We start from the raw sequence: 19,355 nt of genomic DNA, 5'->3' as shown, positions 1-19,355 counted from the left end.
TAAATACAAATGCTTTTAAATACACATGGAACATTTAGCAAAATTAACCGTGTGTTGGGCTGTATAAAGGAAGTCTTAACAAATGTTGGAAGAGTAAAATCACAAAAAGATACCTGAAAATTCACAAACATTTAGAAATTTAGCAGCATATATATAAATAATCCATGGGTTGAAGTTGAAATTGCAATGGAAATTTTAAAGTAATTCTGAATAGAAATGTCATTGAAATTCTCCATCACCACCACCTCCCCCCATTCACTTCTTTATCTTTCATGTATGCTGCTTTAATTTTTTTTCTAGTAAAAAAAAAAAGAGCTCAATTACTTTTTTATTCTTGATTTTTTCTTTTTAAAAAATTATTTGGTTAATAGCATCAGATGTTATATCACCCATTTAAAGCAGAAGCAAAAAAGATCCTTTGAATCTTTTTTCTTCCTGCAACTACTGCCCATTTTTGTGCTCTCTTTTACAGCAAAACTCTTTAAGAGATAACTTTACTTGCTATCTCTGCTCTCTGACTCGTTCCCCATTCTCCCTTTAATTCATCTCGTCCTCTTCCTCAGTACTCAAACTAAATGGCTTTTGTTAATAATTAATAACAGCAGCAAACACTAATGCGTTGTCTTCTATGTACCTGGCACTGTTCCAAGCACTTTACATGTACTAACTTAGTGAATCCTTACAACAATCTTGTCAGATAAGTAGTTACTGTCTCATTTACTGATGAAGCATAAATTAAGTAAATCATCCAAGGCTGTTACACCTAGTAAGTAGCAGATCCCTGATCTGAATCTAGACAGTCTCCCAGAATCTGTGCTCTTAGATCATATTGCCTCTTTATCCTCTATCTATATCCAGTGGTGGTTCTTTTATCTGACTTTACCTCTCAGCAAAGCTTTTCATTTGATTTCTCAGGAACTACTCTCTTCTCACGGTCTGTTCCATCTCGATTTGTTTACTGGTTCTTTTTCCTCTTCCCAAATTGTAAATGTTGGCATGCTCTAAGGTCTGATCCTCTTTTACTCCTCCCCTCCACTTATTCCTAAGCCCGTGACTTGAAATTCTGTTCTTATGCTGTCTGTAGTCCTAGTCTCTCCCTTGAACTGCAAACTTATATCCATCTAGCTACTGAATTTTCCTCTTGGGTATCTAATGGCAATAGAAACAACTCAGATCTCTAGTAAATGGTGTCACCATTCACTGAAAACAGAAACCTGAGACCACCCACATCCCATGTCCAGTAAGCCTCATCTTCATAAATAAATCCTGTCTGTCTGCTTCTCATCACCTCTGTTATCCCCACCTGTATCTAAGTCTCTGTCATCTCTTTCCTGGACTACTACAACATCTTCTAATTGATCTCCCTTCAGCTGTCTTTGATCTCTTCACAGTGCAGCAGATAGATTGATCTTAAATCACATTATTCTCCAGCTCAGAACTCCTTGTTTTCTGTCACACTGTAAGTCTAAACTCTATACTGTGGCTTTTAAGGCTGTCTGTGGATCAGGCTCTTTTCTACCTCTCCATCTTCATCTCCTGCCATTTTAACCTTCTTGTTCCATTCCAGCCCCACTGACATTGCTGTTGTTTTAACACACCAAAGTCCTCTCCAGTGTGGGACTTTTTGTATTTGCTGTTTCTTCTGCCCCTTTTGTACTTGCTGTTTCCTCTGCCTCAGACTCTTTTCTTTAGAATTTTACCTGACTTGCTTCCTTACATCATTCAGATTTCTGCTAAATGTCATCTCTTCAAAGAAGCATGTTCTGTACCCCTGCCCTGCTTTATTTTCTTCAGAGCACATACTGTTAACTAATTGTTTATTTGTTTAATACCTGTCTCTGTTATTAGGAATTACACTTATACAGGCATAGGCTTTGTCTCTGTCATACTGTGGCTTTTCCTGTCATACTGTAGGTATTCAATAAATATTTGTTCAATAAAGTGAAAGAATGAGTACTCTGAACCTGTGTTCTGTGAGTCCCTTTCCTTTGCCTATTCTGTTTTTGTCCCCTTCCCCCCAACACACACACCACCTTTTTCTATTTTAATATTCTAGTCTTTAATTCCTTTGTATGTGTGTGTGTATTTCCATGAGTGGAAAGTTGATGTACTTGGAGGTCTACAGGTAATAGTAGTAGTATATTCAAATTTTATAAGTAATTCACCTACTCCTATCCCATTTTGCTAAGGCGATTTGTGTGGAACTTCTTCCGCCTGGAGAATGAACATCTGAATAACTGTGGTGAATTCCGTGCTGTGCGGGACATCTCTGTGGCCCCTCTGAATGCCGATGATCAGACGCTGCTAGAGCAGATGATGGACCAGGAAGATGGGGTTCGGAACCGCCAGAAGAATCGGCCGTGGAAGTACAGTCAGAGCATATCCCTGCGCCGGCCTCGCCTCGCCTCTCAGTACGTATGGCTGCCGCTTCTGTGAGATGCATTCCCTTCAGGTTTTAGTACTGGGTAGCATTTAAGTTTGGAGAAGGAAATAGCAACCCACTCCAGTATTCTTGCCTTGAGAAATCTGACAGACAGAGGAGCCTGGCAAGCTACCTGACAAGTCCATGGGGTTGCAAAAGAGTTTGGACATGACTTAGTGACTAAACAACAACATTTAAGTTAAGAAGCAGTCATGTTGAACCTGATGAAATTGCTGGTATTCAACCATTTTTCACAACCTATGTATAGAATGTCTTAATGGACACATAGTGTAAAATATCATTAGTATGTTAATTAATGCATTAATTAATACCCACTGATTTGGCTTAAAAGCACACTGGGGAAAACTTGTTGGAGAATAATTTATTTGACTGTTAAGTTTATCTTGTATAAAAATCATTTTCAAGTTATAAATTTTAGGAACCCTGGTTCTGCCACTTGACATCTGTGTCATCTTGGCCAAATCACTTAATTTCTCTATATTATTGCTCATCTGGAAATAGGGATTAGTATGGTCCCTGTTCAGAGGGTGGTTAGGTAGATTATTTGTTATGACTTGGAATGTACACCAGTTTCCTCACAGAAAGAGCACAATAAGTATAAGCTATTATTTTTTTACTTTCTTAGTAAATAACCTACAGCAATATTTTTATCGGTCATTGACTTTGTATATTCCTAAAAGTTGTTTGGAGGATAGCTGTACCCTCTAAGTATAGGGTATATGTGGCCGCATTTGAAATTTAGAGACAGTAGATATCACAAAGGATTGGAATAAAAGAGGAGACAGGGCAGTTTTCTGAAGGATAAGGGAGTGTTTGGATAGGCTAGAGGCACAGTAAAGACATAATGGTGGAAATGAGGGATGGAAAGAAAAGCCATGTGACTAGAGCTTGTAACAAATAGTAACAAAATTTAGCGGATTGAAGTATGATTGTAAAAGACCGAAAGCTTTATCTTGTAGGCAGGAAGAAGTCAGAATTTTTTCATAGAATGTTATGAACGTAATATATTCATAACTTTCAGTGGCACTGTGCAACATATATTGGGAAAGGGAAAACTGAAGGCCGGATCAATTAAAAGACCATTGCATTATTCTAAGTATGGAACATTAAAGACTTGGATTAGGGTGCTTAGAGTAGGACAAAAAAGAAAACAAGGAAACATTTTAAAGGAAGTTTAAAAAAAAAATTAGAGCTGGTGGTAACCCGCAGGGAGCAGAGGAGAAACTGCCTGAGCGCTCGATAGAATTTGTAAGCTCTCTGAAGAAGAGAAGGTAGAGGAAAGCAGAGCAGGGAAGTGTCTTGGGGATCAAGCACAGGCAAGAGAAGAAAAAGAACAAACGAAAGGGGTCGGAAAGGAATGGTCAGGGAGGTCGGTAGGAGGAATGTCAGAACAAAGCATGATACCATTACATACAGCAGGAAGCAGAGTTTGAAGAAGCAAGAGGAGGGCATGTGGAGACTGGTAGAGGTAGTAAGGGAAGGTCCACAAAGGGCTGGAAGACAGTGCAGTAGATGGTTGTCCCACTGAGCTCCTAAATTTGAAAGTCAAGTCCTCACTAGTCACCAGCAGAGGGCAATCCAGACATACCCTCTTTCTGCTTCAGAAACAAGGAAGCAGTAGATCTTTACGTTCAGTTTCAAATGTTCAGTGGAAAAACACCAGCATATTAGATTGCCTCCAGAGGAAGACATTTAGAACAATGGAGCAGGTTATGTGCAAAGGAGACAGTAGCAAATCTAAAATAAGATCTGAGACTGAATGCTAACTTTGAGACTCATGCAACCATTTAACACATCCTTAACATTTGGAATGTCCATTTCTACCTCTGTCAAGTAATAATAATACCTACTTTACCTCATAGAGCTCATGAGTTGCAGAATATTTTGACTTTATCTAATACTCCATTTTTCATCCTGTACAAGAATCTCTTTTATGGAATCCTGAATAGTTGATTATCTTATTCTGATTAACAGTCATCAGTGATAGTGAAGTTTATAACTATACAAGGCACCTGATTTTATTGTTGGATAGTTACTGTGGTAGATAGCTTATGTTGAAATATGCTTCAGTATAACTTCAACAAGTTGATCCTGGTTGGGCTTTCTAACATGATTTAGTATTCTCTCTTCTGTGTGCTGTGTGTGGTCACTCAGTCGTGTCCGACTCTTTGTGACCCCATAGGCTGTAGCCCACCAGGCTCCTCTGCCCATGGAGATTCTCCAAGCAAGAATACTGGAGAGAGTTGCCCTGCCCTCCTCCAGGGGATCTTCCCAAGCCAGGGGTTGAACCCAGGTCTCCCGCATTGCAGGCAGATTCTTTACCATCTGAGCCACCAGGGAAGCCCCTCTTCTGTGTATACTTCATCAACTGTCATGTCTCTCCTTTAGTCTTAATCTACTGGCCAGCTCTCCTGGTTTTTCATGTGTTCCTCAAATGATTTTTCTGTTACCGTCGTTGTAATTCTTTCTTTTTGTTTAATGCTTTACTGATGCTTTTTATATCCATTCTCTCACTTGATATTCATACTGTCTCCATGAAGTGAAAGCAGTATTATGTAAAAAGGTATCATTATTCCTGCTTTACAGAGATGAAAATTGGCATCTCGGAGAGCTTAAAAAAATACATCATAAAATCTAAACCCCTCCATTGCACATTACACATGACCTGCCATTGTTGTTTCCTTCCTCTGGTTGCAATATAGTTTCTTAGTGTTTTTACAGTAATATCTGAAATTTAATACAAAGCTCTAGGAGCAGTCTATCTGGTGTAGTATATAGTGTCCATGACTGGTTATGATGTATTTTTAATGGTAGTAAGATTGAAAATGTACCTAATACTTTGGATGTGTTTGTATTTTAGTAATGGACTAAGTATTTTTTTTTCCTCTCATTATCACTAGATCCAAGGCTCGTGACACTAAGGTATTGATAGAAGACACAGATGATGAAGCTAACACTTGAATCCTCTGAAGTCTAGATTAACATCCTTGGTTTTCCTACTCTACAATTCTTTCCTCGACCAACGCAACCTCTAGTACCTTTCCAGCCGAAAACAGGAGAAGACATATAACACATTTTCCGAGCTCTTCCAGATCGGATCCTATGGACTCCAAACAAGCTCACTGTGTTTCTTTTCTTTTCTTCTTGTTTAATTTTCATTTTCTATTTTTAAAACAAATACTTACTTCATTTTGCCAATCAGAGGACATTTTAAGGAACAAAAACATAGTATCTTCTGGATTGTTTACAATCACAAGGATACAGATACCTATCAGGATGAAGAACAGGCATTGCAAGGACCCTCTGATGGGACGGTACCGAGATACCTCGGCTTCCGCTTGGCCCGGTTTTGACTGGTTGAAACCGGACATTGATTTTTAAATTTTTTGTCAGTTTATGTGGAGAATTTTTTCCTTTCCTTCATACCCAGCGCAAAAGCACTGGCCGCACTTGCAGGGAAAGTGCAACTTAGAGCAGTACCTTCATTCACGAAGCTACTTTTTAATTTGATGTAACTTTTCTTATTTTGGGGAGGGTTGCTGGGTGGGTGGGAAAGATGATGTATTTGTTACATATGGTTTTCTCATTATTTATGAAACTTAACCATAAAAGAATGATATAACTTCCTGTACAATGAAGGTGATAACAGTGAACACAGGGGAAACTAATGTTGGACAGCATTTGAGGGTTTAGTCCACAATACCTCTTTCATGAGACGACTTGTACCTGTTTGACTTTTCCTTCCTTTCTTTTTAATTTTAAGCCAAAGTTTTATTACTGATGTTTTAAGTTGCTGCTGCTTCTAAATCCTGAGCGTGTCTCCTACAACAAAGCCTTCACACACGTCCACGCGACCAGTTGAAATTTATTGAAGAGGTCTGATACATTTTTTTAAGGAACAGATGTGGAATACATTTGCCCATATTCCAACAGTAACTGAAGTTACGCCTTATTAAGCTTCAACATGTAGGGTAATTGAAGTACAGCCTTTACCAACTTGGGATTAGAAGGCACAGCTATTTCATAGACTCTCTACACCCTCATTGGATAGTTTTTCTTCTGGGCCCACTTACTTTAGCCAGAAGTTGATCAATTAAAAGTCTGTCTTGGGGAAACCGTGCTTTTGAGAGCATAGAACAAGTTATCCTTCCTCTCTCACTTGACAGCGATGAAACAGAGATTGGCAGCCGTTTCTCCCAGCAGTTTTAGAGGATGAACATTAGATTTCACGCCCTCCTGTGACGGAAAAACTGCTTTTACAATTTGGGGGGCCTAAACTTGGTTATACAGAAAAAGCATATTTCTTAGAAATTTCAGACTATAATGGTCTGTACACAGTGCTCATTTTCACTTTTGTCTAATTTCTTTCCTATTTCCTAAGTCATCAGATAAGCCCAAAAACCCTAAAGGATTTTTCTCCCTTGAATGTGATTGGCATTAAATTTAGCATTATCATTTACTTAGTATTAAAAGCATATAATTACTGCCCCTTAGTATGCCCTTTTGTCATTAGCTCTTATGCCATGCATCACAAGTCTTCACTCATCCGTGTCATGATTCCAGGAGATTAATTAAAATTCCTGTTACTACCAAAATTTTGCCAATTAACTGACATTTTCTTTTTAAAGGAATTTTTTTCATCTTTATTCTGTCAAGCTTCCAAAATTTGGTCCCTTCCTGAATTGAGACATTTTTTTCCTGAAAAATCACAAATCTCTGTTGTCTTTACTGCTTTGTCTTGCCAAGCATATTCCTTGGCCCACAACTGAAGAAGAGAAATTTAATTATTTTTTTTTTAGTTTGAATAAAATGGATCATTTCTAATAATCAGTGGTAACAATTTAGTGACCCTTAATAGATTAAAGGTTGCATTATTTATACTTGGGATTTTTTTTCCTAACTATTCTGGGTTTGTACATTAAAACTGTGGGGGAAATATCACTGGTCTGTCCAGAAGGAGCAGTAATTATTACTGAGTTATATAGAAAAGTCCAGTGGACCAGTCATTTCTTGTACAAATAAAATTGGTGGTACTAATGTGTATCCAGAGCAATTTGACTTATCAACTTCATTCTTTGTTGGTAAACCTATATAATGACACACGTAAAATCTTACAGTTGACTTCTGGCATCTTAATTCCCCAGTGTTTTTACTTTCGTGTATCCTATGGCCAGTTTGGTCTTTTTTCAACTATAATGATTCTCAACCCTGATCAGTGTTATTTTTTCATAGATAATGCATTGTTCGAATATATTCTTTTTCTGCTGTTGGTCCTATCAGAATAGTTTATTCGGGAATGATAAGGCTTAGGTAACATTCAGCTTATTTTGACAGATGCTTAAACATGTTTTTAAATACAACAGCTTTATGTTCCTCCTGAAGCTGTAAAGAGAAAAGAAGGCTTTTCCTCATCAAGAGGAAGCAGTTTGGAAGATAGAATATATAATTTTTTCCTCCAGAAACGGCAATGCGCATTTTTGTCACCTTAACTTTTGTATGCTGTAGTTGTGAATGCTGTGTCCTACCTAAAATTTTACTGAAGCATCTTGTACACTGAAACTCCCAATAGAACTCCTAGGAAATGAACATCACAGAGTTATTTTAAAGGAGCAGCAATCTAACCAAAGGAAAAACTTCACCTGATTTTAAGTTTAGGAAGTCTAGTTTTATTTTATTTGAGAATCACTCAATTGATGGTATCAGTTAAAATACCCCCAAATGAATGAAAAAGAAGTATTTTTAAAACAGGATAAAATTTCTTTTTCATTTTGTGATAATATGGAAAGCATTGATGTGTGCAGAGAAAGGAAAAGACAAAAGTGGCTTATTTTCTATGCACAGATATGCTCCTCTAATTAAGGCTGCCTGTACCATTAAAATGGAGTAATTGAGGACTTCATACCATACAGAGAGACAGTAAAATGATCACACATTGTCATCATTAATTAGGTTATAATAGTTACTTTTAAGATTGGAAAGAGGTTGGAAACCTATATGCAACTTTCTTTTTCCGCATCAGCCCTTTTTCTCCTTAAAAAAGCTGCTTCATTTCAGATACAGAAGCAGTGTTGTGGGAGGAGAATGCCAGTCACCCCAGCAGTAGCATGTGTGAACCCTTAGAGAAGGAAAATGGAGCCCAGCCCCTCGGATTTGTGACATCCCAGTATTCCAACATGTAGTTTGAAGATTTTAACTGAGATTTTGTTAGAAGTAACTTGTTGGTATATGGTATCCTTCTACCATGGTTGACCAAAGTATATTCATGATAACTTTCATGCTTTCTTAACTAAGGCAAGTTAAGAATAGGAGAAAATAGCCTATTATTGAGTGTACAGGCATTAATAGACATTTAGTTGAAGAGAAATAAGGTAATTGTGGAGGTAGCAGAGAAGAGCAAGAGGAAGTTGGACCTTGGCAGCAGAACCGGGCAGTGAGGAAAGTGGATGAGCTTGATCACATGGAGGTGATGCTGCCCTTTGCAGTCTTTCCTTTGGATGGTTATACTGCTGGTAGACACCTGGCTGTTTTGCTACCCTCTTTCTCCACTACTTTCCTTTACTTAGGAAATAGTTCTTTATGCCCAAATGCAATTTTCTTAGCAATGACTAGAAAAAATTTTTAGTCTAAGGAAGGTAATTTAGAAAATAACTATCCATGGTGTTATTTTATTCAAATATTTAGGATTCTCTGATGTGATTGCACTTTATTTGGTAAATGAATTTTAGATTATTTTCTGTAATAGTTTGCATGAAATTTTTTAGCTCTTAAGAAACAAGAGCTGTACAGCATATTGAAATTTTAAAAATTAAAGTGGCTTCTCAGATTGAAAAAAGTTACATTGAATCTAAGGCTTTCTCAACTACAAAATCACTGAACTTTTAACACATCTAATTTTTAAAGCCAGTAATAGATATGATCTATGTCACTAAGTTAAGACAATAAAAGTTCTAGTAGAACTTCAGGAAAAGTTAAGTAAATCAAAATTTTGAGCTTAATTCATTCCTTTTTATGATGCATCTGGCTTATTTCTTGCTTTTGATGTTTAGCTGAAGCAAGGAAGCATTAAAGAGATATTACAAATTGCTTAAACACATAAATTTCTGCATTTCAGGTGTCTTGATAGCAAATCTTAAAAGCTAACTTTCTGCATTATATTTTCAGTCTATACAATGTCAGCACAGTGGTAATGTGGGCTAGAGTTTATCATATCAGATCGTAAGAAATTTGTGCTGATTAATGCTACAAACCAGTAATTTACCCAGCGTTAATCCACACCACTCACCAAATATGAAGACGTCAAAAAAGTTTGGGGCTTAATTTAAATGATATGAGAAATTTGCCTGGGAATTGAGAGGAGACTGCTGATGCGAATGGTTCATCATGCCTTTCTAATATGAATTGGCAAAACTGTGATATTGAGTTGCCCCTTAAAAACAACCTTCCGGAATGTATTTGCTTGCTTACTATGGAGTATGGTGGTTATCACATTGGCCTAACACTTTCAACACACTTACTACAGAAGAGGAAGTCAGAGGGACAAGATGAGTTTCCCTGAAGAGAAACAAATTATATTGCTTTTCATCTAAAGTATGTTTCCTTATAGCAGACCGTTAGCTTATTTTATTATTAAAGCTACCTTCAGGTTTTTTGTTTTGTTTTATGCCATCAACCTAAGGAGGACAATCAAATAACCAACTGTTTGCCTTGGATCCAGTGTGTCTGCTAATTACACCATCTCATCTTATATACCTTCAGACCAGTTACTTGAGTAAACATCCACCATATTACCTTAGTTCTTCCTATGCCCTTTCCTCTGAACCACCACAAAACAGGGAAGATTTAACTATCAGAAAGATGTGAACTTCTAAGAAAGAGCAAGGATTTCATCTCACTCTCCTTTTATTATTATCTCTGAAGTCCCTCCCTACAATTCCCTGATGGTCCATGCTGCAACACCAGCATGGTGGAAGTAAGGAGAAAGATTGTGGGGAATCCTGAAAGAGTAGCTGATTGTGACATTGTTATTCTTTTGAACAATACAATTGTGAGCCAGTCACACTTGCAGAAAGAGCAGAACTCTTAAGCTTTATCACATTGTGAAGATTAATATCTTACTGTTTTCCAGATTAGCACAGAAGCTTGTATCAGTGAAGAGTATTTAGGAGGGCAATAGGGTGTAAAATGTACCTGTCTTTTTGAACCTTCTCCCTCTTACTCATGTTTCCTTCACCCCACCCCACCCCGCCACATTGTGTTGGTCAGGTGATACTATTCTATGAAACTGAGCTATAGTTGTCAAAAGTAATCATGGAATGTGATTAGTACTCTGTGGGTGCTTCTTTCCCTCCTTTTCTCCCTTGGTTTCTTTCTTACTCCCTCCACTCTGGTAAATGGAAAAGGTGATGTCAAAGAATTGATGCTTGCTTGGACTCATGTTGTATCTGTGACTATGCTATTAACTGTCTCCTTTTTCCTTCTTACATGGGTAGAATTCTTATGAAGTGTGGCGTTCCCTTCTTGAAAGTAGGTTTAATGCACAATGTGGTACTGTTTTATAGTTTCTAGATGGTTGTATAAAGCAAAAAGTTAATGTGGTTATGTGTTTTTAAAAGAAAATAAGTGATTGGTTAAAAAAAAACTGTTCTTTTTTCATTATTACAAGCTTTCTCTGTTTTCCAACAGTTATACTGACTCCTTTGTCACTGGTGAATGGTTTGTGTGACTGTGTGTGTTTTCTCTCTGGGTTTCTTGGATCCTGAACATGATTCCTCTTAGGACTACTAACTACTAACTTGTTAAGGGTTTAGGGCAAACAGACTTCACAGGTGAACATTTTTTAACTCTTACTAAATTGAAAAATAATCTAAAATAGCATTTTTTTCTTTAGGTAATATGTGAAGTGTGACCCTAAAGCAATGGGATTGATGCAGCCGATCTTTTTTTTAGTTACATCCTGAACAGCTGACACCATACTCAGACACTGTGGGAACGTAGAATTTTCTGTGGAGTTCCTGGATTACTGCTCCTGTCTATCTAGAAAAAGTCATCAAATTAACTGACCCCAGGTTAAATATACTCAAAATGAAAAGAGAAAAATATTTTATTGACTAATCCAGAATATGATAACATGCAGTTACCAGCTTAAAGTCAGGATAAGCTGTGGATATATATGACTCATTGGATCCTCAGCACCTCTTTCTATAATCTAATGATGATAATACATGCTCAACATTTGTATGCCTATAGGTGCATACATACAATTTAGTGTTTTACATTTTTAATTTTAGTCAATCAAGTCTTCTGTAGCCCTTCGATAATGAAATATCAAAGATAGTTTAGAAACTTGTTTGTCAAAGATTGTTCCTGTCAACTATTGAATTCAGATATTTTTTTGCCTGCAGTTCCATAGATTCTTCAGAAATCTTTAAGCCCATCCCTGGCAGCCTTTGTCAAAAAACTTGCTGGGTAGGGTGTGTGTCCTGCTGCCAGCTATTGTCAGTGACCATGAGGATATACGCTGATTTCCTTCCATGCAATGCCCCAATCTTAGTCTAGTCTGGAGTTCTAGCAGTAATACAAATCAGGGGAGGGGAGACATCCTTTTTTCAAAGGTGTTTTGTCACTGGGAAGTCACACAAAATCGTATTTACTGAAATGTATCAAGTACCTAGATGATAGTAGAAGCCTAATGAATATTTGTTAAAGTGAAAGGTAACTTCTAGAGATTATTAGTAGATAAGCTATTGAGCAAATTTAGGAGGTAATTGACTTTTTTTTTTTTTTCCCCATCAATTGCTACAGAGGTTGTTCCTCTTAGGAACACTTGCTTACTGACAAACTGGTCAGTGATCCTGTGTTGAATCAAATTGTGTAAAAACGTCATCCTGGTGCTCCCTCCCTGATAATTAGCAGCTGCTTCTTCATCCCATGAACTTCCTGTTCTACTCCACAGAGAACAGATTAGGTCCCCCAAGGGCAGAGTAGTCACTGCTGACCCTCACTGCCCAGCACAGGCAAAGACCATATCACATCAGTGACATGTTGTAGTGTTAGCACCGTTTATAGAGGAGAAAGTGCTCAGTGCTTGGCTGTGGATACTGCAGTAACTGCTGACCCTGGAATTAAGATGCAGATCCAACTGACTAAATAGCCCACATTCGCCCTATTCCTTAGAAGAAAAAAAACATACACATATATTTCTCGCTTAGCAGGAACTAGGAAGCGGCTTATTTCCAAAGCTATGCCTGATTAGAACGTAACCATTTTAAAGAAAATCAAAGAACACTTTCTTTCCACAAAACACACACACACACACACACACACACACACACACACACACACACACAAACTATAGGTTCCTTAGCAAGCTGGGTTCTCTGATTGTTGGTGAGAATTTATCCTCTGCCCCTCCAGGGATGACAGTTCTTGGGACTCTTTTAAATAGTAACAAATAAGCTCCTTAATCAACTACTTTTCACAGGAGTCTTCTCCCTTGAGCCAGTTACATTCCTTCCCTGTCTTCCCTGCAATTTTTAAAAGTTTCATCCATGGTGAATCAGGATGGTATACTGGAGAAGGGATGAACTTGTGATGGATCAGGCATTGAAGATGTGAAGAGGAGAAAAGAGCTATAGAGAAATGAGATTGGATGGCTATTGCTAAGTACCATTGATATCTACAGAAGGAGCAAGAATGGCTGAGGACAAGTTCCAGGCAATTGAAAGCCAGATGTAGAATCAGGGCCTCTCCGTTGCTATACAAAGAAGCTCTCATCTCCTACTGTGGGAGGGAAGAGGAAGGACCTTTAAAGGACTTACCAGAATAATAGACCTTCAAAGACAGTTAAACAACCAACCAAGGAAGGTTGTGCTAGGTCAGGACCCCCTATGGGAAAACCTGACACATCAGATGCAACATCTGGTTGGATCCCTTGCATAGGTTTTGACTCCTCAAACCCCTGAGAACACTCTGAGCCTGTAGACATAACTCCCCATAATCTTCTCTAGCCCTCCCACCCCTGTTTCATATTTTGTAGGAGCTGGAGGATATCCTGAGGGTTCTTGAAGGGGCCAGAATATAAGATTGAATAGAGAAGTATGTTTGACTTGGAAGTGGTCCACAAGATACAGAATTTAACTCCCTAGCAAGGATTCCAGAAGTTGGTTAAAAACTGGCTACTATGATAGCTGCTAGAAACATTGAAAAAGCGATCCTCCGTATTCAGCAAAGTTAAAATTCCAGAATTGCTACAGCAGACAGTGAAGGCAGGGGCCACAAAGCTAGGGAAGTGGGCTTGCTGGATACACTATGGCTGGAAGGCCAAGAGGACTTACCATGAACAAAGGTCAGGGAGAAGGTACTGGTCAGAGGTACACCAGCATCACTAAAAGTTCAGAGGTGACTCTCTTCTATGAAGACACCCTTCCAGAACTGTGAAAGTGGTGGGACTCTGTAAAAACAAAAGCCAGGTGGCAGCACAAATCCACCCAAAGTTGGTCAAGATGACTTGTTATTCTTCAGTCACTAAGTCATGTGCAACTCTTTGTGACCACCATGGACTACTGCAGGACGTCAGGCTTCCCTGTCTTTCACTGTCTCCCGGAGTCTGCTCAAACCCATGTCCTTTGAGTCAGGGATGCCATCCACCCATCTCATTCTCTGTCGTCCCCTTCTGCCCTCAGTTTTCCCAGCATCAAGGTCTTTTCCAGTGAGTTGACTCCTTGCATCAAGTGGAAAAATTACTAAGGCTTCAGTTTCAGCATCAGTCCTTACAGTGAATATTCAGGGTTGATTTCCTTTAGGATTGACTGGTTTGATCTCCTTGCTATCCAAGGGACTCTCAAGAGTCTTCTCCAGCACCACAGTTTGAAAGCATCAATTTTTCAACTCTCAGCCTTCATGGTCCAACTCACACATCTGTACCAGACTACTGTAAAAAAAAAAAAAAACCATAGCTTTCACTAGACAGACCTTTGTCAGCAAAGTGGTATCTCTGCTTTTTAATATGTTGTCTAGGTTGGTCACAGCTTTTCTTCCAAGGAGCAAGCGTCTTTTAATTTCATGGCTGCAGTCACCATCTGCAGTGATTTTAGAGCCCAAGAAAATTAAGTCTGTCACTATTTCCACTTATTCCCCATCTATTTGCGTTGAAGTTAAGAGATTGGATGTCATGATCTTAGTTTTTTGAATGTTGAGTTTTAAACTAGCTTTTTCACTCTCCTTTTTTACTTTCATCAAGAGGCTCTTTAGTTCTTCTTTGCTTTCTGCCAAAAGGGTGGTGTCATCTCTATATCTGAGGTTATTGATATTTCTCCTAGCAATCTTGATTCCAACTTGTACTTCATCCAGCCCAGCACTTCTCATGATGTACTCTGCATATAAATTAAATAAATAGGGTGACAATATACAGCCTTGATGTACTCCTTTCCCAATTTTGAACCAGTCCATTTCTCCATGTCTGGTTCTACCTTTTGCTTCTTGAGACAGGTAAAGTGGTCTGGTTTTTCCATCTCTTTAACAATTTTCCACAGTTTGTTGTGATCAGCACAGTCAAAAGCTTTAGGATAGCTGATGAAGCAGAAGTAAATGGGTTTTCTACTTGCTTTTCTACTTGCTTTTTCTCTTGCTTTTTCTATGATCCAACAGATGTTGACAATTTGATCCCTGTTTCCTCTGCCTTTTCTAAATCCACCTGGTACATCTGCAAGTTCTTGGTTCGTGTACTGTTGAAGCCTAGGTTGAAGGATTTTGAGCATGACCTTACTAGCACGTAAAATGAGTGCAATTGTGTGGTAGTCTGAGCATTCTTTGGCATTGTCCTTCTTTGGGACTGGAATGAAAACTGACCTTTTTCAGTCCTGTGGCCAGTGCTGAGTTTCCCAAATTTGCTGGCATATTGAGTGCAGCACTTTAACAGCATCATCTTTTAGGATTTGAAATAGCTAAGCTGTAATTCTATCACCTTCACTAGCTTTGTTCATAGTAATGCTTCCTAAGGCCCACTTGACTTCACACTCCAGGATGTCAGGCTCTAGGTGAGTGATCACAACATCACGTTTATCCAGGTCATAAAGATCTTTTTTGTATAGTTCTTCTGTGTATTCTTACCACCTCTTCTTAATCTCTTCTATTTCTGTTAGGTCCTTGCTGTTTCTGTCCTTTATTGAGCCCATCTTTGCATGAAATGTTCCCTTGGTATCTCTGATTTTCTTGAAAAGATCTCTAGGCTTTTTTGTTCTATTGTTTTCTTCTATTTATTTGCATTGAACACTGAGGAAGACTTTCTTATCTCGCCTTGCTATTCTTTGGAACTCTGCACTCAGTTGAGTATATCTTTCCTTTTCTCCTTTGCCTTTTGCTTCTTTTCTTTTCTCCGCTATTTGTAAGGCCTCCTCAAACAACCATTTTGCCTTCTTACATGTCTTTTACTTTGGGATGGTTTTGGTAACCACCTCCTGTACAATGTTACAAACCTCTGTCCATAGTTCTTCAGGCACTCTATCAGATCTAATTCCTTGAATCTATTTGTCACTTCTGTATAATCATAAGGGATTTGATTTAGATCGTATCTGAATGGCCTAATGACTTTCCCTACTTTCTTCATTTTAAGTCTGAATTTTGCAACAAAGAGTTCATGATCTGAGCTCCAGGTCTTGTTTTTGCTGACTGTTTAGAGCTTCTCCATCTTTGGCTGCAAAGAATATAATTGGTCTGATTTTGGTGTTGACCACCTGGTGATGTTCATGTGTAGAGTCGTCTCTTGTGTTGTTGGAAGAGGATGTTTGCTATGACCAGAGCAATCTTTTGGCAAAACTCTGTTAGCCTTTGCCCTACTTCATTTTGTACTCCAAGGCCAAACTTGCCTGTTATTCCAGGTATCTCTTGACTTCTTACTTTTGCATTCCAATCCCCTATGATGAAAAAGACTTTTTTTTTTTTGGTGTTAGTTCTAAAAAATCTTGTAGGTCTTCTTAGAATCATTCAACTTTAGCTTTCTTGACATTAGTAGTTAGGGTATAGACTTGGATTACTGTGATGTTGAATGGTTTGCCTTAGAAACGAACAGAGATCATTCTGTAGTTTTTTGAGATTGCACCCGGGTACTGCATTTCAGACTCTTTTGTTGACTATGAGGGCTACTCCATTTCTTCTAAGGGATTTTTGCCTCATCCATCAGAGGGCAGATAGAAGCAAGAACTACAATCTCTTGGCCTCCAGAGCAAAAACCACAATCACAGAAAAGTAACCAAAATGATCATATGGATCACAGCCTTGTATAACTCAGTGAAACTATGTGCCATGCAGGGCCAACCACGATGGACAGATCATGGTGGAGAGTTCTGACAAAATGTGGTCCACTGGAGAAGGAAATGGCCAACCACTTCAGTATTCTTGCCTTGAGAACCCCATTAACAGTATGAAAAGGCAAAAAGATATGAGACTGAAAGATGAACTCCCCAGGTCAGGAGGTGCCTGATATGTTACTAGAGAAGAGTGGAGAAATAGCTCCGGGAGGAATGAAGAGGCTGAGCCAGCGTGGAAATGATACCCAGTTCTGAATGTGTCTGGTGGTGAAATAAAGTCCAATGCTGTAAAGAACAGCATTGCATAAGAATCTGGAATGTTAGGCCCATGAATCAAGGTAAATCGGAAGTGATCAAAAAGGAGATGGCAAGAATGAACATCAACATTTTAGGAATTGGTGAAATGATAAATTGGTGAAATTGGTAAAATGGATGGGAATGGGCAAATTTAATTCAAATAACCAGTATATCTACTACTATAGGCAAGAATCCTTTAGAAGAAATGGAGTAGCCCTCATAGTCAACAAAAGAGTCCAAAATGCAATACTTGGATGCAATCTCAAAAACAACAGAATGAGTTCAGTTTGTTTCCAAGGCGAATCCCTGGCTGGGGTCCCTTCTCTATTGCTCAGTGCATTAGGCACTTGAAGGGCTACCCTCCCTGGGGTCTTTCTCTCTTGGTCAACTATCAGCACTGTCTATCAGCGGTCTATCAACTGTCTATCAACTATCAGAGGTCTGCAGAGAGAGAAGCTACAGTGATGGCTCCATCCCCTGCGCATGACTCAGCATCATCACCTTGCCTCCCTGGCTCCTCTGCTTTCCTCCAAAGGCATTTCCTACCACGATCTCCTCACTCATGTGCCCTCTGGCCATTTCCCCACAATCAATAGCAGACCTCATCCTGGGGTTGCTCTCCAATCCCTGCACTCCAGTTCCCAGCCACCAAGGGATCTAGAGGCTTTGCATCCCTGTTCAGGGTACGTAAGGCTGTGGCAAGGATTGTCTGTGTGGTTTTCTTTCTATTCAGACTGTTATATAGATCAGCCACTGCACTTTGCAACAGCCTCAAATTCGTCTCCGCTGTCCCAGACCCTTGTCCCATGTGGGGATTTGACCCCTGCTTCAGTTCCTCCTGATGGCTGGGATGGTAAAGAGTGTCCTGCAGTGCTGGAGACCCAGGTTCGATCCTTGGGTTGGGAAGATCCCCTGGAGAAGGGAATGGCTACCCATTCTAGTATTGCTGCCTGGAAAATTACGTGGACAGAGGATCCTGGTGGGCTACAGTCCATAGAGTTGCAAAGAGCCAGATCCAACTGAGCAACTGACACTTTCAGTTCCCCCATCCCTGGACGCAGGTCCAGCTGCTGCTCATTCTCCTTTTTTCCCTCCTTCCTTGGTCCTACCCAGTTTTGTGTGGATATATATTCCTTTCCAGTGGTCAGGGACCCCTGCCCCCTCTCAGCTAGTGTTCTGCAAGATCTTCTGTGTCTGAAGGTGTATTCCTGATGCATCCATGGAGAGAGATGTACTCCATGTCCACCTACTTCCTCTCCCATCTTGAGGAGTCCCTTCATTCATCTTTATATCTGCTTGTCATGTTTTGTCCTTTTTGTGGAAAGAAAGTTATTTTTTTTTTTAATATAGGTGATCTGAGTACCCTGATACTTCTTTGCTCAGTTGTGGTGTAAATGGAGAGATACCGAAACCTCAGTCCAAGGACACGGTGACCAGGGCCCAGGCTCCTTGGGGGTAAGGTCAGGGTCACATCACCAGACAAGCCTCTGAGGCTGGGAGAGCTGAAAACTGATGATGAGGGGCATCTAGAAGGAAAGAGCACCAGCTGTGGTCCAGAGACCAGCTGCATCAAGTGAGGGGCTGTCTCATCCTTTTAACCTCCTTCAGGAGGAAAAGCTCACCACAGTCCTGGAAGAACGCGTGTGGAAAAGTGAGCTGAATGGCGTACAGGGTGGACTATGGCGGACCCAGAGTGCACCAGCCAGGTCTTTGTCTAAGGAAAGGTCTGCATCACAGGTCTGGGCCCCAGGTGTGGGGGTGCTGTGAGCAGTGTCTCTGGTTGACAGCTCCTCCGGGGTATGCCTCAGTGGCAGCTGGTTGCCTCACCCCAAACCATGCCCCTTATGGGGCAATCCATGTCTAGAGACTAGACAGATCCACATAGAGTGATTGTACTTTATTTTGGGCATATATAGGCTCGGCTCTCTTGTCCCCCAGTGGCTCAGCGCCTGCAATGCAGGATACGTGGGTTCGATCCCTGGGTCGAGAAGATCTCCTGGAGAAGGAAATGGCAACCCATTCCTGTATTCTTGCCTGGGAAATCCCATGGACAGGAGTCTGGTGGGCTACAGTCCTTGGAGTTTCAAAGAGTCAGACACAACTGAGCACAGACGCATCCACCACTACAAATTTTTCCATTCTAGACTGTTCTTGAGGGCAAGGATGCCATCTGTTTTTCTGTCCTCATTGTCCAACCATAATGCCTGGCTTACACTAAGAAATATTCGTTGAAAACATAAATTGAATTAATTTGACCAAGGATAACTTTTGTATGGGCTTCCCAGGTGGTGCGAGTGGTAAAGAACCCATCT

At 39.7% G+C, this 19,355-nt stretch overlaps 1 protein-coding gene across 1 annotated transcript in view; it reads left to right on the top strand.

The window, feature by feature from the left end:
* XPR1 (xenotropic and polytropic retrovirus receptor 1) overlaps window positions 1-11,128 on the top strand; it is a 199,119-nt gene extending 187,991 nt beyond the window's left edge. Inside the window, exons 14-15 of the mRNA XM_020868871.2 lie at window positions 2,190-2,411; window positions 5,344-11,128. Of these exons, the coding sequence (XP_020724530.1) occupies window positions 2,190-2,411; window positions 5,344-5,404 (283 nt within the window). The 3' untranslated portion in view covers window positions 5,405-11,128. The remainder of the gene's footprint in view (window positions 1-2,189; window positions 2,412-5,343) is intronic.
* The last annotated feature ends 8,227 nt before the right edge of the window (window positions 11,129-19,355 follow it).

This window comes from Odocoileus virginianus, chromosome 11 (genome assembly GCF_023699985.2).
Source record: "Odocoileus virginianus isolate 20LAN1187 ecotype Illinois chromosome 11, Ovbor_1.2, whole genome shotgun sequence".
In the NCBI taxonomy this organism is placed as follows: domain Eukaryota; kingdom Metazoa; phylum Chordata; class Mammalia; order Artiodactyla; family Cervidae; genus Odocoileus; species Odocoileus virginianus.
This window is presented reverse-complemented; position numbering and strand designations above follow the sequence as displayed.